Here is a 27,609-nt window from a genome sequence, read left to right as displayed (position 1 = left end):
GTTCAAATATGCGAGTAACGAGTTCCAGAAGTGTGACTTCACGGCAGTGCAGCACATGCTGCTGTGAAGCCACACATCTAGGCAAAATATTTACTGCTGTGAAGCTGCATCTCAAGGCAAAATTCGCATATAACCCGCACCTCGACTGTACTATTAAAGTTTTTGCATTTTAGGTGCGGGTTACACATGCCAAAATGCGAATACTTGCAAGGGGAGATGAGAGCAGCAGCCGGCACATGACTGCACTGTCGGGTCAAAGGCACTGCCGTGTGAGTTGGCGCACTGCTGAGAGCATGGTTGGCGGCGCGGTATGTTCAAAATAACCATCGCAAGCATTTACTGGTGCGAATTACCAGGCATTTTCACTCACTCAAATACACATAATTTTGACAGCACAACAGTGTCCGTTTGATTTAACCAGGTTCAAATTCACGAGATTCTGCTGTATGTTTTGATAGAGGGTGCTTTTTTTTAGACTATGCAGATTTTTAAAAGATAACAGAGCTATAAGCAATATGAACATCGCATTTTCACAAGAAAGTTGTAAGGTGAGGCAAACATACTTTGCCACTAATGAGTTTGAGAAGACAAATCGACAAGAAATTGTTCATTTATTAGAAGTTTGGGGGCAGTTGTTTATGACAAATTTGGAGGCAGTCGCATTTTATTACTGCCAAATATTTTTTTATCTTCAAAATGGCACCTGATTCAAGATATTCAATCAAATTTCAATGGTCTACACAGACACTATCAATATCAAACAGTGATCTGGGAGTAAAGAAACGGCAGCCTCACTATATTACATCAGACGGAAATGCCCAATGGCAGAGCATGTGACGAATTTTGAATGATGGCACGTTGTGGTTAATACTGATATTGTATGTCATGGCACATTCTTGCCAGGCAAAATGTGCCATTCAGTATTGGCTGCAACATGCAGCTTCATACTTGGGCTTCTTGTAATAGAGCATTTCCATCTGGCATAACAGGGCTGCTTTTTTTGTGCTCCTGGCACGCTCAGTTCCTGTATTGCCTGGATTAAGCGATGATATTTGATGATGAATAGTATGTGAAATTAGGTGCCATTTTCAAGATTTAAAAAATATGGGGGTACATTAAAGTGAGACTGCCTCTAAATTTGTCATGCAAACTACCCCCAAGGTTGAACGGGAAGAAAGAGGGTTAACTGACGAGCCTGATGTTTATTAATCATATCATAAGAAGCCAACAAACAGACACCAAGGACAACACAAGAGAAATTACTTGTACTGGCTAATTGAAATAAAGAAATTATATATTGATGGAATTGAAAGTGGATGAACAAACAACTTGCTGCCGTTGGGGAATAAAGAGTAAAAGGTGTAGCCAAATTGCATGAAGTACTATTAAAGATTACATGTTGTGCTTACTTCAGCTTTATGTATTCTTTACAGCTTGTACGATAAACTTGTGTGTCTTGTTCTGCTCCATTTAATTTCATTTTTCTTTTTTCAAGGCCGCGATTCTGCGTGGATGTCTCTCGAACGCATTGGCAGCATGCTGTCCAACGTAGCCGAAGTGTGCTGGCGTTTGCTTGAAATTCATATGATGAAAGTCGTGCTGCTGGCAGTCTTCATTCTGGCAATATATGATGTAAGTTGGCATGAATTGGTTGTGATAATTTTCTAACAGTACTTATGCCGTAGCATTATTTAGCTGGCACTAAAGCTTGAGGCAGTAATGGGTAATTAAATTAGGTGAAGAGATTTTTCAGAGTAACTTCTCACCTTCTCATCTGGCTCAAGGATTCCCCAAACGAGGAGCACTGTAATGCAGTGCACCTTTGAATGCAACCAGCATTATAGGGGTTGAAAGGCAAGCTGGCTTTCTGCGCTACTTGTGTGAGGTAGCCGACCTCCCCTTGGAGGCACAGATGCAATGGTCGACGCAGTTGCCAGGCAGTGCTACACATTACGCAATGCATGTGCAAATGCATGCGCAACTTGAGGCCATCTCCTCCTGTGCCCTCTCTCCCATCTCATTGCTGCTGTCTGTATGCACAGGCCAGCTTCCCCCCATCTACCTTCTACTGCTGTGGGTGAAGTAGTGTGAGCTATTCGGCAAGAAAGCATGAGCAGCAGCAGCAGCATCAGGTGGCAGCCACAGTTGGGAAAGTGCGGGATGGCCCACAAAGAAAGTTCCGCTTTAAAATGCAAGCCGGCGCACCAGCCTGCATGCTGCACACCTTTGCCGCACCCGCCTTTGTGCCACACATCCTGCACAGCACACCTTCATTGCATGGCTTTACGCATTGTCTGCCTCGTGTGCCCCTCTCCCATCTCTTTTGTACCCTTCCGATACATAACTTGACTGCACTGACATTGGAGGGGTGGAAGGGAGACGGGAGAGAAGCGTGCAATACCGGCGATGTATAGGGCGATGTGACGAAGGCGTGCCGTGCGGAGTGTGCAGTACAAAGGTGGGTGTAGCAAAGGTGTGCGGTACACAGACGGGCACGGCAGGTAGCATTTTTGTTTAATAATTTTGAGCTCTTTTTTTTACAACGCATGTACCCAGTGGTCAGATCTAATTTTTAGAACCAATAATGTAGGATGAGAGTAGTTAAGCAGTTTATTTCACCATAGAACACATATAAAAGTTGATGGTGCATCGACTGCTCATTTTTATGTCCGATATATTGTTAAAACTGGTATCATTATAACTGGTTTCGACTCTATTTGAAACAGCAGCACTTTAGACATGTAATGTGGACAGCTCTTCATGCTCACATTTGACATGGAGAGGATGAGTTGCCTCTGAAATGTAAAATACTTTCACTGAGTTATTAGTTACCAATCATTTATCCTAAACAGGCATGGATTTTTATAGAGTGCAGTAATATTGTTGACGCTGTGCAACAGGTATGGCTAGCGAAAAAAAAAAAGAAATGAAAAAGCAGTGTGTATTGGCATTATAAAGCTTTCAAAGTGATTTACACAAACTGTGTAGAAATTCTTTTTCGTGTGCTTATATTGAAGCACAAATAAAGCAGCAATAGAGGGGAACTTGTTCAGATAATAAAACAAGTTCTTTCTTTCTTTATCCAAATTGTCAGACCCTTCTCACACCTTACTTTTGAAATGTGGCTACAAGCTTTTGCATCTGCTAACTCTTGTTTATTGTTGTCTTGCAGGTGTGTGCAGTGCACATCATATTTGTGGCACTTGTTGTGGTGGCCTTACCATTCCGCTGGATGCAGCTTTTCCTCACCCACTGCTGCTCTATGTGGGCCTCCATGCTGCTGCTTGCCAAGATGATATACCAGCTGAACTTTGTTGATCGTTATGGCTGGGCCACAAACTGCTCAGTGAGTGTAGTGACAGTGAATAAAACTAACATTTGCTCTTCCATTTCCAGCTGCATATGCACTTCTTTTTCGTGCGTTTTCCTTCTTTTTTAAAAATCTTGCTGCTTTTTTCTTGCAGAGCGTCACTGGGTTTGATGGAAATGCAACTGAATTCCCAGCTCCATTTAATTCTACCATAGACAACAGGATTTGGATCGGGTTTCAAAAAACAACAAATCTTACCTCATATTGTAAGGTGAGGAATTCTCTAATTTCATGTTTTTGTCCTATAATAACCATGACTTTCTTCGTTCTTTAGGGCTACATTATGCTGATAGTAGTATTTTCAGCACACGCAATGGTGCGTTACAGACAGCGCTTCTACCGAGCACGACATGAGCTTCCAGAGCCACGCCCTGGTGTAGTCTTTATTCAAGCCAGTCGCTCCAATGCTGATGATGGTATCAAACAGTGCCTTATGTACCTGCTCAATTATTTCTTCTACAAATTTGGTGTGGAGGTGAGTTGATATTTCACTTTGTGGTATTCTAAAATGGCAAAGGCATTTGCACATTTAACTTTGGTGCCTCAGTTGAACTCCAGTTATGTATCTTGGATTTATTTGGAGTGGAGAGGGGAGTTTTCTGCCAGCCGTTAACACATATTGATGACAATGATTTCTGCATTATCAGTTAGGCCAGCTTTGACCATATCGAACTTTTAGATGAAGTATGATTCATATTGCTCTCATTCCTTTGAGCTTGAAAAAACACTTTACTACAACCACAAGTTCACAGGCTCGTATGTGGCACAAATGAGAACACGTGCCGTTAATTTCTCCAAACGTCCTCTCTCAATTGACAAGATTGAACAAAATATTGTTATTAGAAACCTTCATGGTGGTTTGATACCCAGCCCCCTTCCTGCCTATGCCACTGTCAGGCCATATGAGCAAACAAACATCTCATAAAGTTTCTGATTATACTTTATGCCACACTTCATACTCTTAATATTGCATTGCTATTGTGTCCTATGCCATATGTATAGCATTGTTTCTTAGTAAAGGTACTCGCAGCCTAGAAAACACCTTAACAGTTTCATAGCCAGTGATATAAAAAAACGTCTGACTCTGCTGTTTGATGCGACTCTTCCACAAAGTAGTTTGTTTTTTTGGCAGTTTAAATATGTCTGTCAGGCATGCTTACTATGCTGCACTTAACAATGATGTCCTCGCACAGCTAAATCATAATGCTCCACTTAGTCTGAAATGCAGACAGGTGTTTGGTATGTCAGGCTACTAGGCTTTGTAGCTAGTTATTCATTTTTCTCTGTGGGTTGAGTTTTTGAGAAGCTCTCATTACTTTCTTAACAGGTGTGCTTTGTGACAATGGTCACCTGCATTGGAATGCGGCTTGATGTTTTTGCACTGATGACATCACTGTGGCTTTGTGCCATGTTTCTGCTACGCCGACGAAATCTTGCCAAAGTGTGGCCATTCTATGTGGCGTACCTCTGCTTCGTACTGCCCCTCCAGTACTTGGTCGTGGTTGGGTTACCCCCAGGCCTTTGCATTGGTGAGTTGAACTCTACTTTACTGCTTATTGCTGTCAACGAGAGGCGAACATTGAGTTGTTATTTGGTGTGTGTGCAGAATATCCATGGTGGGATCCATCAAAAAAGGTTTTAAGGGAAACGGCACTGTGGCTATTTCTACCTGACTACCAAGACCCACCTCTGGCACGAAAAATTCTTGGTGAGCATTTTTTTAAGATTAACTACTAAATATTTTTAGGGAAACTTGTTGGTTTCATAGAATTTGAGCACCACTACTTCATCTTGTGCTGCTACACTATCACAAAATTGAGGCTATGTAAGACTTGTATCACTTGTGTCTGTGGCTGGTGAGCATGTGTGGTTGTGTTAGTGTGTGTGAACACCTGCACGCATATGTGAAATATTGTAGCGGAGTTAACGAATAGGCTTGCCAAATCATTGTCTTCCTTTAATGATGGCAGACACTTGGAGAGAGCGTGCACAACTGCCCACTTCATTGTCCTCACTCTGGCTGCTGGCGACTGTTAACTGCAGTGGGCATCATAATTCGCATCATTGCTCCCTTCTGAAAAAGTGACCATCCCACATTCAGAAATGCATGTGGTCACAGATGGGGAAGAAGGAAGAATAGGCGCAGCATGGCAACAGTTAAAGGGAAGCTGAAACACTTTCCGAAAAAAAAATGAGTTCTCTGTGGCATTGTACAGTTTTGAGTCCCCTGAACACGAATATCTGGTTCAAAAAGGGCGGAAACAAGCGCAAGCGGCTGTTTTTTCATGAAACGCGCACCAGCGCCTCAGGGTATCGCGCGAATGCCGCTGTTGCTCGTGATTGGCGGGGCCGCTGTGACGTCATTCGCGGCAGTCGCCAGTCGACGCCACCGTTTCAGAGCGTAGCACACTGTTCTTTTCTGGCTTCATAGCTGAGTTGTAAGCATTATGGAACGTTCTCGCTGTCTCGGACAGCTGGTATTTTCGCCGTACATGTTCGAACTGACAGCCAATACGGAAAACGATGGCGGCAACAGCGGCAACGACGATGTTGAGTGTGCCAAAAGCGAGAGCGATGTGTGCACCTTCTCGCGCGTTGTAAATCTTAGCTGGTACGCATGTTGTTGTTGTTTTTTTTTTTTTTTTTTTCATGTAGCTGCACGTTCCAATGACGGGAGAAAAAAAATGGCCAGGCTTAGCTTGGTTAAGCCAAGAATGCGTTGCATATTGCGCGAGTTGGGGCTCAGATTTTCCTCTGGCTGTCGTAACGTCACGTCACGTGGTTGCGCTAAAGGCCAATGGTGGCTGCCCGGCCGCGCCCAAGGGCTGAACTGAGTGATTGCAATATGCAACGCATAAAAATGCGCTAAAGTGTCACTGTGAACTTGCTGCTGGAAGAATGCCTAAGCACTAACTTCTCATTAGATTCCAAACGCGGGTGCAATTCCGCGATGTCAAGCACCGTGCCGCTGCTTGTCTAAAGTCCCGTGGTTTTTTTAGTGTTGATACACGATCGCGAAAATCAGTGCCGCGTTTCAAAGCGCGCACATGCAGTTCTGCGAGGTACAGTCATGGAAGTTGCTTATCATACACATCCAGAGATGGCCAAAGGTATTATATGTGCAATATTCATACTATGGTTCGACGACTTTGCGATTGTGGCTCACTCAAGAATCGGTATGCGTGCTCCATGCTAGTGTTGACATAAAGATATTAGGCAGTTTTAGCACCGCCGTGTGGTAAACACGATAACTGCAACCGTACGTCGAATGTCACTAGGCAAGCCTATACTCCATTTCATACCTCAGGTGGAACGCTGTGGAAGCTACGCACGAAGTCCGGTCACCAAAATTTATTACTGCGCGCGTTTCCGTCTATGCTTCGCAGGGTGCCAGCGGCATTTGCTCGCGCGAGCATGCACGTGAAGCTGCCGTGACGGGCTGCAATTAAAAAATGCCGAAAAGAAAATTTATTTAAAAGAAGTGTTAGCAGACGTATAAGTACACGGATTGTTTCTATGGGTAAATTCTTTTTTTTTTTTCATTCAGAACTGAGCTTCTATATGAAAAATTTTCTTAAAAATTGGGTCAAGAAACACCGAACTTTTTCTAAGTGCAGACGCAGCCACTGCAAGAAGTGTCTCAAGCCTCCACAGCGTTGCACCTGATGTATGAAACGGAGTATAGCAACGCTAGCAACAACGCATTTCTGCATTTGTTGTAAGGCTATCCGGCTATTGCGGAAATGGTCCGAGCACAGCACAGTTGATTTCGTTGGCACGAACTTATCTCTCCTCACTGCACTGCGCTGCAAGCTTCTTGTCCTTCGGGAACCTGTGAAACACCACATCATCTCGCCTGCCTCTGTTCGCGCAGCCGAATGCTGCACAGAACGAGGGCATGTTGGGCGCCCTTCGCTGTAGGCACTCACACAGCACAGAAGGAAAGAACAGTTTACGAAAATCGCAAAAGAAAACAAACGTGAGCGGCGGCGGGGGCGGCAAATCTCTCGTAGCGTCGTTCAGTAAAGCGCAGGACGGAAAGAGGCATGCCAGCACATGCCAGCACGCCGGTCCGGCAGCTAGGTCCCCACGAGTGACGTCACTCTCGCCAGTTCTCTCCTCTGGCAACCACCGCACCCGGCGCTCCGGGACGTGATGGGGGCGTGTCCGCGGGGGTGATTTAGAAAGCGATTTCCGCCCCTTATATTAACAAAACGAAGAAAAAAATTTCGGAACCGTAAATTATTAGGTCTGTTCTTCCCAATCCCAGCCATTCATGGAAATTGAAAACCGTTTCAGCTTCCCTTTAATAAAGAATAGGAAAGAGAAAAAAAGTCAAAATGTCGCACTTCACTCATGAGTATATTACAGGTTCATCCATACTACGTGGGCAATTTCAGTGCACGGCTGTAGTTGGTTCGAACTAGAATAAATACTTTGAGGTACAACTTCGTATTTCACATCAATGAGGTGGTGGACAACCTTGTATGGGCCAAAGTAGTGTGATAATTTATCTGAGGGAATTGTGACGGACGGGTGTCCACAACCACATTTAGTTGCTGGGGTCGTGTTGCATGTTTTAGAGCGCAACTCTTAGGCGCCTGTTCCTGCGATGAGCCTCAGCGTGCCCAATCCTCTCTCAGCATAACCGAGCAAATCTGAAGCTCACTGGGGAATGAAAGAAGGGCATAGTGAAGAGAGCGCGAGGAGGAAAGCGGAGGACGAGGCTATAGTGAATGCATAAGGCAGAAAGCAGACGAGGAGAGTATAGCGAAAATTTAGTAGAAAAGCAGAAGATTGCATTAGCAAAAAGAGCGCGAGGAGGAAAGTGGAAGAAGCCAACTTGAAGCACCACCAGATGGCGCTCACGACCGCGCATCTGTAAAGCTAGGGAAAGCTAGGGAAACGATGGAGCATGTTTTATTAGAGTGTGAAGACATCTGCCCAGCAATCGATTTAGGCACCACTGGCCTCCTTGAAGCCCTTGGGTTCCGCGAGAGCAGTGGGTAAAGTAAACATGTCCGCAATAGAGATTAAGTAAACATGTCCGCAATAGAGATTAGTAAGAGGTGATTGAAAGATTCGTGGAAGAAAAGTTGGGAAACGACAGAAAACGGAGACGTACAAAAGCAAAGTTCGCAACAGGTGGTCAGAAAACTTGGTTGTGGAAGTTCATATTGGTTTGTTCTTTTTCTTTTTTTACCTACATAGGGTATTAGGCAGTATAATAAGAAGATACTGAAGTACTAAAGTGCCAAACAGACATCACAAATAGAGACACGGACGAGCGCTTAGCGCTCGTCCGCGTCTCTTCTTGTGTCATCTGTTTCGCGCTTTAGTACTTCAGTAACATGCACCAACTATCCCAACAAAAAGTCCTGCTGGAATAATAAGAGCTTGGTGGCACAACCCATCGCCGCGTTCCAAAGGGGACGCTCATAACATCCATCCATCCTTCCTGTGGCAGCAGCGACAGTGGCCGTCCGGGGGTAATAAAAAAAAAAGCACCAGGAGGCTCACCTTCGTGCACAGCATTTGCCGCAAGCATTTCTCAGTAAAGATTACGGTTGCATAAACTGCAGTTGCCGGGAAGTGGCAACTGTAGGGCCGGTCTATGTGTAGCACCACGCGTCGCGGCTCTGGAAGTCGGTGTGGTGATCAGTGCAATGCCTCAATATATTGCGAATATAGAGCTGCGCTCAAATTTTGCATTAGAGAGTATTGTGATTGTCGGTGAATTTTTTTAATTGGCCACTGTTCTGCCGGCAAGCGATGGAACCCTGATGGCTGCGGATGCGGTTCCGTGTGAGCTGTCGAGCTTCCTCAGCTTTCTGGACGAAGTTGTCAGCATTGTCACTTCACGTGGTTCCGTCATCTACCGGGAGCATATTGTCCAACGGTGTCATAACACAGCATCCGAAGACAAGTTCAAATGGCATAAGCTGGATTGTCTCCTGCACAGCTGCATTGTATGAGAACGTCATGTATGGCAAAATTTCATCCCATGTCTTGTGCTGTATGTCAACGTACATAGAAAGAACATTGGCCAGCTTTCTGTTAATTAAGCACTCTGTTAATCCATTAATTTGGTTGTGACTGGCTGTGGTGTTTCGATGATTGCTCTCTGTCAGTGTGACCACTTCCTGCAATAAATCAGCAGTAAATGCTGTGCCTCGATTGGTGATTAGGGCAGAAGGAGCACCATGACATAGTATGTTTTCATGGACAAAAACCTTGGCGACTTCTGCAGTGGTTCACCGGCATACAGCTTTGGTCTCTGCGCACTATGTTAGTTAGTTCGTGGCAGTGACTGTCCATTTGTTTCCAAAGGATGAGGGAATGAGCCAAGTAGATCCATTCCCACTTGCTGGAGGAGGGTCCATAGGCTGTAGAAGACTGGTGGGTTTCACAAGTGTAACCTTACAATGCTGGCAGTCACAGCTGCTTCTTATCTAGCGCTGAACAGACGAGAATAGCTGTGGGAAGTAATACTTCTGGTGTATATTGTTAACATCCTGGCGAAGCCCAAGTGTCCAATACACAGGTCGTCATGACACGTCTGCAAAACTTGCAGTGGAGATGATGACAAGGAACATTTCTTGGCTGTTTTCAAAGCTCTTCTTGTAGAGGACGTCATACTGGAGGCAGTAAGAAGTGAGTTTTTGTAACATCAGTTGTGGGACCACGTCTGCGACCTATAGGTATCTGATCAGAGAGAGCAGTTAATTGTCCGCGCATTGGTACTCGGCCATCTTGATCATGCCGATGCCAAGAAACTGCCAATCTTGCTCTAAGTCAGATGGCATCAATGAAATGGGCACATGTGAGAAGCAGTCAGAATTTCTATGCTTCTGTGCGGATTGGTAGACCGTAGTGATTTCATACTTCTGAACGTGGTGGCTTAATGAGCAAGGCAGCCTGAAGGGTCCCTAAGATTGGGAAGCCAACAAAGTGAATGATGGTCACTTACTGCTTGAAATTGTCAACCGTAAAGGTAGGGTTGGAACTTACTGGCAGCCCGAACAACTGCCAAACACTCCTTTTCAATCATGGAGTAGTTAACCTCTGCCTTTGTTAGGCTGTGGCTCACATAGGCTACTACATGTTCAGCACCATATTGCCACTGAATGAGAATAGCTCCGAGGCCCATTTTGCTGGCATCTGTGTGTATTTTTGTGTCGGATTGGTCATCAGAATGAGAATACAGTACCATTAGCACATGCCTGTGAAGGATTGTTGTTGTTCTTCCATCCACTCGACAGGTACCTCTTGGCATGCAAGTCTCGTTCGTGGTTCCACAATCCTTGGAAAATCCCTCGAAGAAGTGACGGTAGTAAGCGCAGAGGCGTTAAAACCACTAAAGAGCCTACTTGTCTGTAGGTCGTGGAAACTCTGACAGCCATTAGCATCTTAGGGTCGGCCGAATGCCCTGGGACTGACCACGTGTCCGAGGAACTTGAGCTCCTGAAAGCCAAAGTGGCATTTTTCAGGCTTGAGGGTGAGCTTTGCATTGTGGATAGCAATCATTACATTACATTACAGCCACTCTAGATGTTCATCAAGCATTCTTGAAAACACCATGACGACATCCAAGTAAGCCAAGCATGTCTGCCACTTCAGTTTAGCAAAGGCAGTGTCCATCATCGGCTGAAGTGTAGCAGGTGCAAAACTCAGGCCAAATGGAAGGACTATGAATTCATATAGTCCGTCAAGAGCCACAAAAGCAGTTTTTTTTCGTGATCACACTCGTGTACTTCAAACTGCCAATATCCGAACTTAAGATCTAAAGAGTTAAAGAATTGGGTGTGGCACAGACTGTCCAAGGCATCATCGATCTATGGCAGGGGATAAACATCTTAATTGGTGACTGTTTAGCTGTCTGTAGTTGACATGGAAGTATAGGATGTTGTCTTTCTTTTTTACTGGGACGACAGGTGACACCAATGAACTTGTCGACAGCTTAATGACGTCATTAAGTCATTTATCATTTCTTGAACCTGGTGCTTGGTAACTTCTGTTTCTATTGGTGAGACGCGTTATAGATGCTGGCGAACAGGGTGTGCCGGCGCGTCTGTAATAATAGGGTACTTTGTAACATAGGTGCGATGGACTTGAGACTCAGTGTAGAAGCAGCCAGAGAAGTCGCTCACGAGCTTTTAGTAGTTGCTGTTTCTGTATTTCTGACAAGCCAGGGTTAATGTGTATGCAGCAGCTTAGGCTATTGGCTTTTATCAACTCAAGTGAAGCGGGTTCCAATGGGCACACGTTGGAAATGGCAGCAATTTCATGGAGGAAGGCTATAGCTGGGCTTGAGGTACATGCTGATACTTGTTGCTGAAGCTGGACAAACCCGTCGAATACATTGCAGGTTACGAGAGTCAGTAGGCTACTTCTCAGCAGTACTGTGATGCTGTTACTGATGGTGTGCAAGGCATTTTGATTATGCCTGCCGTCAGCATTGCTCACTTTTGCATGTGGTTGAAAAAGTTGCTGACAATTATTTCAAGTCGGTTATGGCTCCATTTTCCTGCAGGAAGTCAATTCCGAGTATCAAGTTCCTAGAACAAATGGCCAGTATAATGAAGTCCCCGATGTACATCGGGGATTTTTACATGAGCTGTGCACTTGTTCATGGGAGTTAGGAGGTTACCTTTGGACAGGCAGACCTGTGACCCAGTCCACTGTGTGTAAACTTGTTTAAGCTTAACGGCAAGTTCTCTGCTCATGTCCGAGCTGTCTGCACCACTGTCAGTTAAAGTTTATCTATTGTTACTGTTATGTCCAACAGTACCACTTGGTTTAGGTCACCTGAGTGTGCTTGAACGTCAATCTGTTGTTGTCGCTGTCATCGTAATGGAAGATATGCAGTACACTTGGTGTCAGCAGCCTCACCTTCGGTGGTTGCTGACCTCAGTTTTCTCAGTTTTCAGGGCTGGGTGAACGGTGTCTAGGAGTGTCTCGAGGGAACACAGGACTGGTATCGAGCAGGTTACGGTGAACAGGCCTCGTGCTTTCGCTGCTCAAACAAATTAGGACAACTCGTGAGAAAGCTCTCAATCTCTAGTGGCCGCTCATCAGGTCATGGAGGAGGCGTATTCGGAGAGAACCCACGGAGACCCACGCGACATTAGGGAGACATCCTGTAGATGTCGCCGGCTTTCCTGCAACGGAAACCGAGGGGCCTTTGGTTTGGAGCTTGCCAAATGTCGCTCATTTTTGGCCTGGTCTCGTCGATGGACAGTGGAGTGTGATGCCGGAATCCTGCTTCCACCTGTTCCATGGGGCGCATGACATTTAAGGTCTTGTACAGCAACAGATGTCATACAGCTTCCGCATATGTCACCCTAACTTTCTGTCACTACTGTGGTGCCCCATAGCTGTCAGGAACTTGGACGGTGATCCTGATCTCGTCGCACCCCATCTCCGCCACAGAAAGTTGCGTGACCGAAGTGTTGGCTGCCTGCATTTTCAGGAGCTCTTCTCTTATGACAGCCATGATCAATTCTTGCAAGTCACTGATGTCACTTCCTAAAGTCACGTTAGAGGTAGAGCGGCTACTTGAAAGTGCAGTAACATTGTGGTTATATTGTCTGGCATGCTGTTGTAGAGCCCTTTCCATTGCAGTTGTTTCAGCAAGAAAGTTTCCAAGTGTCGTCAGTGGATTGTGGTTAAGGTTAGCAAAGATTTCCTGCTTGACACCTCACATTTGGTGACACACTTTCTTGTCTCTGTCCATTGAAGTGTCTGCACATCTTAAGAGCTGAGCCATGTCCTCAGTATAGGTGGTGATGCTCTCATTAGGACCTTGGATTCTTGCCTCAATCACCAACCCCACTGTGTCTTTTCTGTCCACAATGGTATATGCAGCAATTAACTGCCGACAAAATTTGTCCCACAATGTCAGTCTCCTCATGGTTCTTGAACTACTTCTTGGCCGAGTCTTTGAGAGTGGAGCACACATTGTGCAGCTTGTGCTCTTGGGACCAGCCATTGAATTCGGCAGCTCAATCGAAGCCAGTCTTCAGTGTCCTTAGCATTGCTTCCATGGAACGAATTGAGCATCTGTCACTGATGGAGGATAATCAGTACCGCTGGCGCGACAACCGCAGTAAAAGATGCTTAGCTCATCGTTCTGGTACGATCAGGTACCAACCCGTGCTATGGCTGGAGCCCCTGGAGATGGCAGCTGGTATGTATGTGCACAAGGGTGAACTTTGACTACTCACTAGAGTCTAGTCAGGAGTATGATTCATCTCCAACGATCCTATCATCTACCCCACACTTACATCAGAAAAATATCACAGAGTTAATAAACAAGCTTGCCAAACGATGGTCCTTCTTTAATGATGGCACATCTGCCCACTTCATCGTTGACACGACGAAGTGTCATCTATGAGTGTTGATAAGTGTTGACACGACAAAATATTGGCAAACGTGCAATGACCAGTGCATCACTTCACATTTATTTTGCAGCATTCTGCTATCTTGACTGAAAGACGTCAAGAATTAAGAATTACCTGAGAGCACTATACGAACAGCATTCACTGTACCTTGATGAGTGTTGTTCATGGTGGCCGCTGTGAATATTTCTCATTCGTTGTACATGAATACATTTAATTAGCTAAATTTATAAATTTGCCAAATTGATGAGATGTCAACGTAAACATTGTAGATGACGTTGACAAATGACCAATGACAGCATTTAAAACAACTTATGATTCATGGACTTTTTTTACTAAAAAAAATGCTCCTGTAATAAATGTTAAAAAAAATGCTGTGACCATTCAATGCTTCTGCACACCAAAAATTGCATGAACCTTTATGCAAACCTTGTCAAATAGGAGCACTGGGAATGCGCGGCCGTGCTTTTTTCTTGCTGCATCAGCAGTTTTTCGTGCGCGTCTTCGGTCCCTGTCAAATGTGAAGTTGCAAATTTAGTAACGGTTCGGAATGCGAACCATTGCAAGACCATGGCCCAGATTTGCACATTTGTGATATACACAATGCACCAATGACGACGTTTAGATCTGAGATTTCTTACATTACTGGTGCGGGAACATGTTGTCACGTGGACATAAAGAAATTTTGCAGGCTTTTCCTTTTTTGTCAAAAAAGAGGACCACACAAGACCTAGGTTGCTATATACGCTGTTATCTATCTGTCAGTTCTCTGTGTATTCCACAACCTGTGCGTTGGAACCTTATTGAATAAGTAAGGTAATAAATGTTAGTTCGTTAAAATTAAATATTAGTTGCTCTTTCACAATGAAAAAAAATTTTGACTAGCATTAAAACAAGCCTGTCAGCATCAAGTGGGCACTATTCACGGAAAGCCCTAGGTTATTTTTTGCTGGTTACATTTAGTTGGCACATCCTGTATGTAATTTGATGTTGGTTTCTAAGAAACCTGAATGGGCTTCCTTTGTAGCTTCATGCTATAGTCAGGTGAATGACAATTTTTCCCTCTCATAAATTTTCCTCGCCTGGCGGGCTTCCACAGAATTGATCTGCTGTAACCTAATAGTGTTCTGTAAAGTCAAATAAGGAACACATTTTCTTAATATGCCTGTATTTCTCTCATATTGACGTTTACCAAGCTGCTCCAAAATGCATATTACTGCTCCAGAACATACAATTCATGCTCCGAACATGGCCCAAATTGCCAAATTTGCTGCTCTCAGACCTGCTCCAAAATTTTCTTGGCCACTTCCATCCCTGTTTTGTGCACATATGGGCAAGGCCTGAGCCATTTTGACCTATCGCGAAGGGATAATGGCAGATTTGGAATAAAGACAGATTGGAATAGTTTTACGACATACCATCCCAGGGTCCATTGTGGCTCTCTGGGTCTGCAGAGACATATGGTTACTCAGAAATTGTGTTACCACATCGATTTGACTGCATAATTTGATAACATGAGCATCAGCACAGGAATATATAGTTTGGTTGTAGTGCCATTGAAGTTTCTGGCTTTACGGGAAAGCATACACTGTGCCATCGCTGGACCCGCTCTTCTATATTCTGGTAGGCTATAGCTACAAAGCGCACTTCTACCGCCCTGCATTCTGATTGGCTTGTGGCAAGGTGAAACTATTATGTAGGAATGGCTTTCAATAAACCACATTAGTTCATAACTCTGGCTTCTCCGTACGGTCTGTTGGTGAAGTGCATTTCCAGGCCGTTCACCCACACTGTCGAGACACTAAAGAAAAATGCATTTATAAAAAGTGTCTTCAGCTACTTCTCAAACTTTCAGACTCACTACTGCAGAATGAAAGTTTTCTTGTGACTGCTGCCACTAATTAAATATCTACAGGCACTATTACCAAATTTTGCATGCACTAGACAATTTCACTATCAGGGTAATCTGCTTCAAAATTCAGCGTAAGATGTTGCTTAAGACAATTGCTGTACAGCACTCGTGTTGGTTTATTCAGTGTTCTGTCGGGATTTCTAAAGTGCGCTGCCATATTCCATATATTATTCCACTAGAATTCAGATTAGCCTGCTCAGAACTCCTTCAAAATTACATTTTATCCACTCTAAATTGCTCTAAAATGCAAACTCATCTGCTCCAAGCTGCTACAAAATGCTGTTTTGTGTGCTCCAAACTGCTTCAAAACACAATTTCACTTGCTCCAAAAATTGATCCAAAACGACTTTGGGCAGTCCGATCCCTGTCAAAGCTGTAAAGCAGTGATTTGGGCTTGTTGGTAAGACATCATGAGGCTTATAGAGCATTAAAAAGACAAGGACGAAGGTGAGACGTGACACACACAGGCGCTACAGCGCCTGTGTGTGTCACGTCTCACCTTTGTCCTTGTCTTTTTAACGCGCTATAAGCCTCACCCTGTCAAAGGTCGTGGGTTCAACACCCACCAAATGTGGAGGGTTCGAGTGCTTTAATTAACTATATATTAATCAACTGTGCCTTAGTTAACCTCACCTTAACACCAAAGGTCATGGGTTCGAATCCCACAAAGGTTGTGGGTTCGAGTGCCTTCATCAACTTTATCCGAATGAACTGTTGCTTAATTAACTTTGCTTTAACACCAAAGCTGTGGGTTTGATTGTCTTAATTTACCTATATCTTAATTAACTGTGCCTTAACACCAAAGGTCGAGGGTACGACTCCCGCCAAAGGTCGAGTGTTCGAATGCCTTACTTAATGCTATTTTCACTAAATGCACCTTAATTAACACCAAAGGTCGTGGATTCGACTCCCACCAAAGATTGAAGGTTCGTAGCCTTTTTTTTACCATTTTTTTTTACCATTTGTACCATTTTTACACCGGATTTTCCACCTCATGAGCAATTTAATGCTTTGGCATTAATAAATTCTCTTTATGAGCTCCGTCCTGTAACTTTAGTGACAAAGGTTGTATGAAGAGACATTATCAGTCTGCACTGTACACGAGGTATTCTCATCTTATTTTCCAGTGGATTTTGTTCAACTTCTGTTTGCCTGCTGTCAACTCTATGTGTTCTTCCTGGAAAGTTCACACTCAAACATTGCATATGAAGGTGGCTCCAACAGGGAAATTTATGACAACACTGGCCGTTACATTGGCCAAACACCTAACCCTATATCTGACTTTGTCACCTACACAAGGCAAGTACAAACAGCTGTGTTATCTTTTTTTTTTTTGATCAAAGGAGGGTGCGCTTAATAAAACTTGTGGTTAATTTCACTGAGCAGCAATAACAGCAGGGCCAAGCAGTTAGTGCAAAAATGACTTTGATCTATTAGTGAAATAGTCATAATCCTCCCTAGAGCAGCAGCATTGAGCATAATGTACATGGCAAGTGGTAGGCAAAAAAATTGCCATGTGATGAAATGATATACAACTGTCATACGACATTACCTTTTTCTTCGTGTGTAAGCAAAGGAGACCAAGCATAAATTGCAACTGCGGTGCATCATTGTGCTGAAAACGCTGCGACTGAAGAGTTTCAAGAGAGAGAAAAAAGGGAATGAAAAACAGGGAGGTTAGCCACTGTATGTACCGGCTGGCTACCTTGCGCTGGGGCAAGGGATAAAGGGAATAGAAGGTGATAGAAGAAACAAAAAAAGAAAATAGTCAGAAAAACACAATAATGCAATACTACGCACTACAACTTTCAGATTTAAATGCACGATTTACAAGTCCTTAATAACTTGAGCAGAGCACTCAAGGCCATGAGTGCCGAAACCCATATTGACCAGTATCCTAGAACTTCTTTCTATGTCAAGGGGCAATCGTCCAGTTTTACGCTGGACGATTGCCCCTTGACAAGCGCGGTCGTGAGCACTTTTCTTGCCACATTGTAACGGAGACTGTCACAAGCATGGCTGTTGGCCATTCCAATGCGGAAGGAATAGGCATTCGGGAATGCCTCGCCGAGCCGCAGGTGGCACAGAAGTGTTGCTTTTGCTCGTGTTACCCGCCGCGGTTGCTCAGTGGCTATGGTGTTAGGCTGCTGAGCACGAGGTCGCGGGATCGAATCCCGGCCACGGCGGCCGCATTTCGATGGGGGCGAAATGCGAAAACACCCTTGTACTTAGATTTAGGTGCATGTTAAAGAACCCGAGGTGGTCAAAATTTCCGGAGTCCCCCACTACGGCGTGCCTCATAATCAGAAAGTGGTTTTGGCACGTAAAACCCCATATATTATTATATTTGCTTGTGTTATCATGGTGGAAGATGGAGTTGCAGACATGGATCCATTCTGTGGAGACGTGCATTGATGAATTCACTTGTGTTCCAAAGACTCCAATCAATGAAAGAAGGTTACTGCTCAGCAGTAACTGGAAGCCTAACATGAAGCAAAGTACCTGAAATGCGAAGCAGATGCTGAATGTTTTCAAACTAAACAGACAGCATTTGATAATGTGCAACCCCATTTAGGCTTACCTAAGGGGTACATTTACACAGGATAGCCTCTAGTGCTCACGTTATGAAGCAGCTTGTGAAAACAAGATGTCACAGCTCCCACCAAACATTCCAACTCTGCAGGCACCACCAATAGCATGCTGCGCCTGCTGTCTGTCAGCTATTGCTGGTCCTGTATCATTGCATTCCTGCTTGTGTTCTAACACTGTAAGGTGTGATCCCTCACTAGAGCATTTCTGGGGCACTTGAAAGTGCTCCTTGCTTAGTGAAATATAATTAGTACCATTTCCATTACCATTAGTACCATTAGAAAAATCATCAAAAACGATTAAACATGTTGCTTCTATTTACTCCAGGAAAGGCCGAATAAATATTTCACCATGCAGGGTATCCAGCTGGACGCCTGTTCGATTAAACTTCGTGCCTTTTCTTGTTTTCTCTCTCTATATTCGAGGGTGCTACAAATTGTTGCTTACAACAATACAGCTGGTGTATTCAACCTTTTGCATTAACGGGGTCCTGAACCACCCATTGGTTTTGGCAAAAAAACACAATCTGTGGGAAGTTACCTTTTTCTCAAACACTCTCTTTCCAAAAGAAGCTTTCTCCTTACTTTTTTCCAGATGCTATATTTCATCATATAGCAAATTCCCATACACAGCTGCTATTGTCCAATAGCTTACATCATTCAAGAAGGGTGTTTGGATCAGTGTGCTTCTTTCTACTGTTACTGTGTATTTTTATTGATTCAGTTTAATAAACAGGCCAAAGCATATTTTGAATATGCTTTAGAATTTCTATAAGAACGACGGCCACCTGCGTAGGAACTAAAATTTGGCCACCCTACTTATCGGTTGCATAGCCATTGGGTCTCACTAATTTCGATTAGTTTAGCTTTTAGTTTAATTAGTTTAGTTTAATTAGTTTCGATTAGCTCCAACCATGCGTAACTTAAAAGTTGCGCCACACGTATGCTTGCCAGCACGCGCCCTCTCCTGGTCGCTCCTGGCTAGACACCTTGGCAGACTTTGCCATAGAGTTAATATAACCGATTCTAGAGGAAAAGCTACCCATAGCATCCATGCATTGAAATCGGTAACCGTAAAGACACTGCCATGTTGCTACTTTGTGAATGCGTGCAGACGCAGACGTCAAGATACAATTGAGACAAGACGCACAATCAATGCAATCCGGAGCGTCTCTTAGTATGGTGGCGCCATCTAGTTATGGTGCCTGCAAACACATCCTTTGAAAAATTCATTCTCTTGTTTTACATTCCAAAACCACGATTTGATTATAAGGCATGCCATCCACCGTGGAAAGCTATGGTGTTGGGCTGCTAAGCACGAGGTCACAGGATCGAATCCCGGCCACGGCGGCTGCATTTTGATGGGAGCAAAATGCAAAAACACCTGTGTACTTAGATTTAGGTGCACATTAAAGAACCTCAGGTGGTCTAAATTTTTGGAGTCACCCACTACGGCATGCCTCATAATGAGAAAGTGGTTTTGGCATGTAAAACCCCATAATTTTTATGAGGCACACCATTTTGGGGGACTCCAGATTAATTGACCACTAGGGGACCACCAGGGGACCACCAATTGATTAATTTGACCACCAGGGGATCATGAATGTGCCCCCAATGCACACGACTCGAGAGTTTTTGCATGTCGCCCCCATCTGAATGCCTCTCTCCGTGGCCAGAATTCGGTCCCCTGACCTCATGCTTAGCAGCACAACACCATAGCCGCTAAGCCACTGCAGCCGGTAAAAAAAAACACATCCTTTCATGCACTTTAAGTTTTGCATCGAAATTTTATAAATAGTCAACAGGTATTTCTGAAAAATATGCAGAATTAATACATACATATGTCCATATATATTTCCTACATGTAAATATTTGTTTTTGCATATTATTTTGAATATTACTTGTGTTACAAAAATTAGTAGTAGCAGCATGGTGGCACCTTTACGGTTGCCTCTTTTTTCACCCAGCTTTTCCTCTAAATTAAAAGAACTTGTTGGGCGAGTTGGTGCATATTAGCAAAACTTTTTTAATCATGCAAATAAACGATCACAGGGAGAGCACACAAAAGAGCACACTGTCCTTGTGTGCTCTCTCTGTGATTGTTTATTCACGCAGTTAAAAAATGTTTTCCTCTAGAGTTGATATACTAGCTCTATGGACTTCAATTCGTATTGAGCTATTGCCAGCGCTTCAAAATGCACACATTGGATAGCTACTCTGTCAGTCAAGCTGGTGTGGGACAAAGCCAGTCCATACCACATAGCATGGCCAGACTGGAGCACATGAGCATGAGCATGCACTCCAACCCTGTCTTGCACAAAGCAAATGTTGCGTATACACAGTACAGTTTTATGCAGCTGCAGTCTGCTACGTAGTGCAGTTACCGTGGTTGTCGTAGGGTGCTGCGACAAGGTCGCTTGCTGTAAAGCCCCTGGATTTTCTCAAAGTAGCAAAAGGCTTTGATCTCACCACCGTGCAACGCGATTGGACGATAACTTCAGTCTCCTGGTTCGGTCCAAGAGCAGCTAGCAGATGACACGTGCCTAGCAAGCATTGTTCGCCCTTCTCAAACGGAGCATACGCATAGATATCACTTGATTCTCCTGTCTCCTCCACCACGCCCACGTCATTGCGGAATGCTGTTGCTGGCCGCCTAGCCAACATGTCGACACGGTGAGTGATAAGATTGGAAAGGAATCAAAGAAGAGAACCTGGCTCTTTTCTGCTTGTTCACCCAAAGGGAGAGGGAAAGCAGCAAAAGATTATGATGCAACGTTAAATAACTGATTGGTCTGCTGATCTCGCTCAGCTGCATAATGCAACACGACATGTCAGGCGCACACATTTTGGATCTTTTTCACTCGGACCAAACCAGGGGCTGCAGGCAGTTGGTGCTACTTTTAGAAGATCCAGGAGCTTTAGCTCGCTGAGCACACTGCGGCTCACTGAGGACAACCACGTTTGGCACGTCTTAGATGCCAAAATGAGAGATAGTGGTGTCTAAATGAGCATACAAAATCAAATTTAAACTGTGCACCACAGTGACGTTTAGTAGGCAGAGCATTGTGGGCATGCCCTGCTCCGCCATAGCCTTCACAGTGCAAGGTATTGAAGAAGGAGCGGGAGCACCGCGAATGGGATCACAGCCAATCTTTGATAACCAATAACTACGCTTCTGCTGCATGCATTGAAGCACCTTTTGCTGCAAAGTATTTCTGAAGTAGTCTAGTTTAACTTCAAATGCATTTCTCGAATTGAATAAAAAGTGCTTCAGGGCTCCTTTAATTGAGAAAAGGAATTTTTTTTTTTTAGGATAATGTATATCTTTATGTAGGCATGTATTTGGAATAGTGTGTGCATGTCTGTGTAAAAAAAAGTTGTGCACCAGTAAAAATGTTACTCATGTGCATATCCATGTCCACGCAGGTCATATCTGTCAATGGTGAAAGTATTCCTCTTCTTTTCCTTCTACTGGATCACCCTGGCAGTGATGTTCCTTGCTGGCACTAATCGCGTCAGCCTCTTTGCCATGGGTTATGTGCTTGGCTGTTTTTTCTTCCTATGGAATGGAAATGAATTTTACCTCAAGCCTATGAATGTTCTCCTGAAGATGTAAGCTCTTCTTTGGCTTATTCTCTTCTTTTGCCAGGGGTCTACAGCACCATCATTCTCACACAAGTTGCTAAAGAAGTAGTTAAAAGGTCCCTGGTATTATAAGCAAAATAAAAATATCAGGACTGTTTAGCAATTTTACTGACAGCTAGCGTTTTCACCTGCTGGCTCAGTGGCCACAGCATTGTGCTGTGGGGCACGAGGACGCAGGTTTGATTCTTGGCCACCACAGCTGCATTCCTTTCGGGGTCAAAAAAAATGTGTGTACCATGCTTTATGTGCATGTTAAAGAACCCCAGGCGATGAAAATAAGGAGAGCCCCCTACTATAGCATGTCCTCAAAACATACTTTGCAGTTTCGAGAAGTTAGGTGCAAAATTTTAATTTAAGCTTTGTGTATGTAATAGCTCCTTGTAGTTACATTTATAGTGACATTGCACATTGATCCACTGCTCGTGGTGGCTCAAACTTTTTTTTGGCATTTATCTGAGGATATTAGTTTCTGTTTATCTTGGTGCATATATATATATATATATATATATATATATATATATATATATATATATATATATATATATATTGACACGTGTACTTGTTTATCTTTCCCGGGTGACCGCTTGTCACTGCCTAACAAATGTTATCGCAATGTATCAGAAGTTTCTGGAATGCTATGGAATGCTTTCTGGAATGAATACTGTTGTTTGCCGCCACTTGGAAATACACAGATTATTTTTGCATTCTGCGTAACTACACAATTAGTCTTAACTATTTAATCAACTTCTGAAATATTATAATTAGATGAAAAGGATCAATGAGAAAATTGTAGATCAACATGAAAAACGCCCGATACAACTTTCTGTTGCTGAATACATGCTACATAAAAGTGTTTTTCCGAGTGTGAAAGAAGCCCGCGAATACATGCAAAATTGCCACGCGACTGGTCACTCGAGGCACTTTGCGTGTCTCGAGCTGCCAAAGCCCCACCAGCTCGATGTGCATTGGCTTCTCGCGCCTCATGCGCATTGATTTGCATTACGTAGACGTCAACTAGTCTGACAAATTTTTTTGTCAATTTGGATCATACGCTTTTTCTTGCATGTTTTTCCCCAAAAAATGCATGAACGAGGTTCTACTGTACTGTGCTAAGGTTATCATTTCATCATTTGTTTTTCCTTTGCTATTGTCATTTCTTTGCATAGCCACTTGACTGCTTATATGTAATGGGGGATTTGTAAACCAAGATCTGTTCATTTGTTGTTATTAATTCTAGTTTAGTATTTCCTTTGTGTAGGCTGTCAGCTGGAAAAATAAGTTTCTCTGGTTTGACAGTTTCTGAAGTAATGACATCAACTTTGTTAGAACTGTCTGTTTCAGATATTCAAAGATATTCACTTTTAGTTTCCTAATGACCCTTGAATATTGGGACATTAAATAATGAGTGAGATTTACAGGTGTATGTGTACAAGAAAAACATTGAAATATGCAAAAGAAAACATGCACAAAAATACAGACAGGGCAGAAACACACATAGCCACACTTCTGTGTGACAAGCAATAAATATTTATGGCATCTCCAAACACAGATGGGCAGGCGATTTCCATGATATCATGGGGCAGACCATTCAAGTCTAGCTGTTCAATAAAACGAGGCAGAATGAGAGCATATGTGGTTGAATTGTAGTGGGTGGCCTGTGTGAGGGTAAAATGTATGACGTGGGAAGAAGTAGACCACGATAAAGCTTGTGGAACAGACCCAAGCTAACAATTTGGTGGTGAGACGATAACATGTACAGATTGGATTGCGCTTGTAAAGATGAAATACTAATGTCATGGAAGTATGAGGAATGAATTAATCTGGCACAGTTCTAAATGGATTCAAGCAGTTAAATCAGATATCTTTGGTGTTGAATTGAGACAGGCCTCCTCATGAAATTTTCTTATGAAAAAAACATAAAAGCATAATTGAAAGCAACTAGGAACATACCTAGTCATCCCCAGAGTTGCTCTTCTGCTTCATTCTTGTTTTGATTTTGGAGGCTCTTTTCGCTGGCACTCAGCTTGGTAAAGCAGACTCGCCAAAGTGGCGCCTTGTAAGCCACAGGACTGAACTCTATGTAAGCCTTTTCCATCTAATATATGCTGGTTTTCCCTTTAAATAAAAGCTTTTTAATAAATTTCTGCCCCATTATAACACAAAATGTAACATACCTCTGACACTCTTAGAACATCAATACATGAAAGCACGCACTAAAGAGCTTTCGTTGTTGATGTACCAAGTTTTGCTTGGATAATACATTTTACTGACTGATTCATAACATTATTATTACTATAGAATAACCATCATAAATTGTTCTGAAAGCATATAAACTGATGTTTCATGCATTTAAAGCAATTTAATCAATCAAAATAGATTGGGAGACTATTTGTGAAGGTGCGAGCCTGTCCTTTGTATCCACTTCTAAACTGTGAAATTCAGGCTCTTCTCTACAAAAGGGCAGGTAAACTGTGTTATTTCATTACTAAAAGAATAGCATAACTACCTCACAAAAAAATGAAAACAAAATTTTTTTTCAGGTTTAATTTCATATTTCTCAAAACTGCAGTAGCTTCATATGCATTTTGTTTTATTAAGGTATGATTTAGCCTTATTCAGCCAATGTGTAGCTGATTGCAATTACCACCCTTCTTTTTTCTAGGTGGAATACATTGCTGGCCTATAACGTTGTTGTCATCTTCATCAAATGTATTCTCCAGGTAATATTGCTCTTAGAAATTCTTCACTAAATGGTTATTTTATTTTTTTCTTGCTTTTATTGCAATACCATATGTGGGCACTCATATGCTTGTTGTGCAGCCATGTTGCTGTTACAGGATCACATGCACGACTCGTGCATAGAGTGTTGAAGGTCATGTTATCTCCTGAGTTTCAAAGGCTCAGTACAGATGAAATGGTATAGGGAGTGGCAGCATGTAACATTTGCTTTGGGACAAGCATGTGCACTCCCTGCTGCCAGCACTCCTCATTATGCCAGTGTTGAGATGGCAAGCTCATAGTAATCGAGAGAACTCCATTCATCTGCATCTTTAGGGACGTGATATCACACATATCACACATATATTTAGCTAGTAAGCGAACTTTACTGCAATTTATACTGCCCATAAAACTCTGAGCTTTATTTTGTATAGTAATCAAATACTTTATCATTGTCAATGCTTTGCCCTTCAGGCAAGACGGTTTTCTTGCTCATTGTGCACTTCAGAAACAGTTACAGTTCAAAAACATGCTGGAAACTACTGATAACGTAATTAAGCTTAGAGCAGCGGAAGCTGAAACTGCATTGCGGCATCATAATCTTATGTGCTCTTTGGCAAAATGAGCTGCTTATTACAGCACTAGAAGTTCACCTTGATCGTTTAACAACTGAACCAAACTATCATAAGGCATCTTGAAAGAAAAAGAATTGAGAAGTAATCATTATACCTATTTTTAAGGCACCAAAAAAAACAACACACAGCACACAAGAGAGGACAGGTGTTCTGTCCCGTTGTCCTTGATTGTGTGCTGTGTGTTGTTTTTTGGCGCCTTAAATATAGGTTTAATGAGTCAACACCAACTTGCCCATCAAGAAGTTCTCTTAGAGAAGTAATAAGGTTGTGAAGCAGATGGGAGAGACTACATGCTATCTCCACTGTTGATGCACATTTAGAAATTTGTCGTTCTTCCATCCCTCAGAAACAGAACTGAACTTCACCATGGCATGTAGAGGAGTCTCTTCGTACAATGACAGCAAATTTTTACCAATGAATGGCCTACGTAGTGATGCGACTGGTAGGAGTGATGATAAATAACAATTACCTGCGTATGTCATGTCATCTTAGCACCAGTATTACGCTTGAATTCATTGAAAAAGAAAAGCCCCTTGAAGATTTTAATAGTGTAAATTACCTTTTGATGGACTGCATGGTGTCTTAGTGTGAAGCATGCACAGTGAAATCTTGATATTTTGGTACTGGTTTATCTGAAATCTTGTATAGATTGAACAGTTTCTGTGGCCCCCTAATTTTCATGGCAAGTTTTACTGGGTAATTGATTGGCCAACCTGACCTACCTCAGGCTAGGCTCAAATTCTCAGCTCTGCATAGGAAGTTATTAGTGCTGGTACGCATTTTTGCTGCATCCTCAATAACCATGTAATGCTTGATCAGGTTCGCTCACTGTCCATGTCAGATTTCAGCAGATTTCGTGGTGTTTTGATGGATATTACTGGCACGTTCGCCCAAGGCATTGAGGACTGATCCTCAAGAGAATGCATCTTGTTTCTAATACCTTTTAAATTTATGCCAATAAAGAAGGCCAAAGGCTCTCAGCTGACAAAAACAAGACTGGCTTCCTTCTTTCTTCCGCAATCAACTGGATAACATGGAGGTTTGTCTGTATTGAGACCCCTTCCTACAAATGTCAAATTAGTGTGGTGAATGTAAAATTTGTTTATGAATATTTCTGAACATGGCCACTCTAGAAGTATTAAACAGAATAATGTCTTTGGAAACGAATTTCTTAAATTTCTAATTTAAACATATTTGGTAATTTGAAAATTAATTAAAAGTGTTAATTACAGGTGTATTCACTTTGCCAAAATAGTGTCCATTAAAGTGTGTAAACCACCTGTGCAAGCAGAAATACTGGTACTGTACTTGAAGGCCCTGTATACATATATAGTACACAAACATTGCATGTTAATAACGTCTTCTTTTTCTTGTTAGTTTGGTGTAATAAATGCAAAAAGTAGTTAGTTTGCTTCTTGGAATTTAGCTAGCTTTGAAAAAGAAGTAGTGTGCAAAAATAAAGTAACACAAATGCCAATTTACTAGTGTTTTCATTGAGAATATGTTTCTAATGTCTGCAAGTTTCGTTATAGGTTTCAATATGTATTGATTTTCACATAATTTTAAATTGTTCTTCATTTATAACTCTAAAATGAGAAATAAAGGGAGAAAACAAACTGAAAACTGAGAACTTTGACTGTTTCTAGGTGGTTGGTTGCGTCTTCTTGGACTATCTGTCGAAGTACTCCTGCTGGATGGTCCAGCTCTTTGGGATTGCTTGTCTCAAGCGCCTGCAGAATGAGCCACTTCCTGGTGAGTTTTTTCATGGTGTCTTACAATGTCAGTGGCTTTAGTATGTTTGTGTAATTTGGTTTCATGGAGCTTTACTGAGCTTGGCAGATACATATTTTATCAGAGCCATTTGCTCAAATTTAAGTCAAATACATAATTTATGTGCAGAATCAAGCTGTTGTGTACAAAACAAAGCTTTATAAATAGAGCTACTGATGCTTGTCCATCACTAATAGTTGCATAACTTTGCATTCTTCCAGAAATTAAAGGTAAGCGTCATGTCACATCTTTACTATATTTGCAGCACCACTACCACTTTAACCCACCGTGGTTGCTTAGTGGCTGTGGTGTTGGGCTCCTAAGCACAAGGTCGCGGGATCGAATCCCGGCCACGGCGGCTGCATGTCGATGGGGACGAAATGTGAAAACACCCGTGTACTTGGGCTTAGGTGCACCTTAAGAACCCCAGGTGGTCCAAATTTCCGGAGTCCCCCACTACGGCGTGCCTCATAATCAGAAAGTGGTTTTGGCATGTAAAACCCCATAATTTTTTAAACCACTACCACTTTAGTTGCGCTGCTTCCTTGGGTATTTTTCTCACATTGTTTAT

At 42.8% G+C, this 27,609-nt stretch overlaps 1 protein-coding gene across 4 annotated transcripts in view; it reads left to right on the top strand.

The window, feature by feature from the left end:
* Window positions 1–27,609, top strand: part of Piezo (piezo type mechanosensitive ion channel component) — a 228,796-nt gene that overhangs the window by 102,454 nt on the left and 98,733 nt on the right. For all 4 annotated transcript variants that reach the window (XM_065439611.1, XM_065439612.1, XM_065439610.1 and 1 more), the window contains 10 exons: window positions 1,496–1,632; window positions 3,173–3,346; window positions 3,465–3,581; window positions 3,645–3,845; window positions 4,698–4,899; window positions 4,977–5,078; window positions 16,810–16,981; window positions 21,697–21,882; window positions 24,578–24,635; window positions 26,915–27,020. In XM_065439611.1, the coding sequence (XP_065295683.1) occupies window positions 1,496–1,632; window positions 3,173–3,346; window positions 3,465–3,581; window positions 3,645–3,845; window positions 4,698–4,899; window positions 4,977–5,078; window positions 16,810–16,981; window positions 21,697–21,882; window positions 24,578–24,635; window positions 26,915–27,020 (1,455 nt within the window). The remainder of the gene's footprint in view (window positions 1–1,495; window positions 1,633–3,172; window positions 3,347–3,464; window positions 3,582–3,644; window positions 3,846–4,697; window positions 4,900–4,976; window positions 5,079–16,809; window positions 16,982–21,696; window positions 21,883–24,577; window positions 24,636–26,914; window positions 27,021–27,609) is intronic.

Source organism: Dermacentor albipictus, chromosome 1, assembly GCF_038994185.2.
Source record: "Dermacentor albipictus isolate Rhodes 1998 colony chromosome 1, USDA_Dalb.pri_finalv2, whole genome shotgun sequence".
Classification (NCBI taxonomy): domain Eukaryota; kingdom Metazoa; phylum Arthropoda; class Arachnida; order Ixodida; family Ixodidae; genus Dermacentor; species Dermacentor albipictus.
The sequence above is the reverse complement of the archived record's forward strand: the minus strand, read 5'-3'. Positions and strand labels throughout refer to the sequence as shown.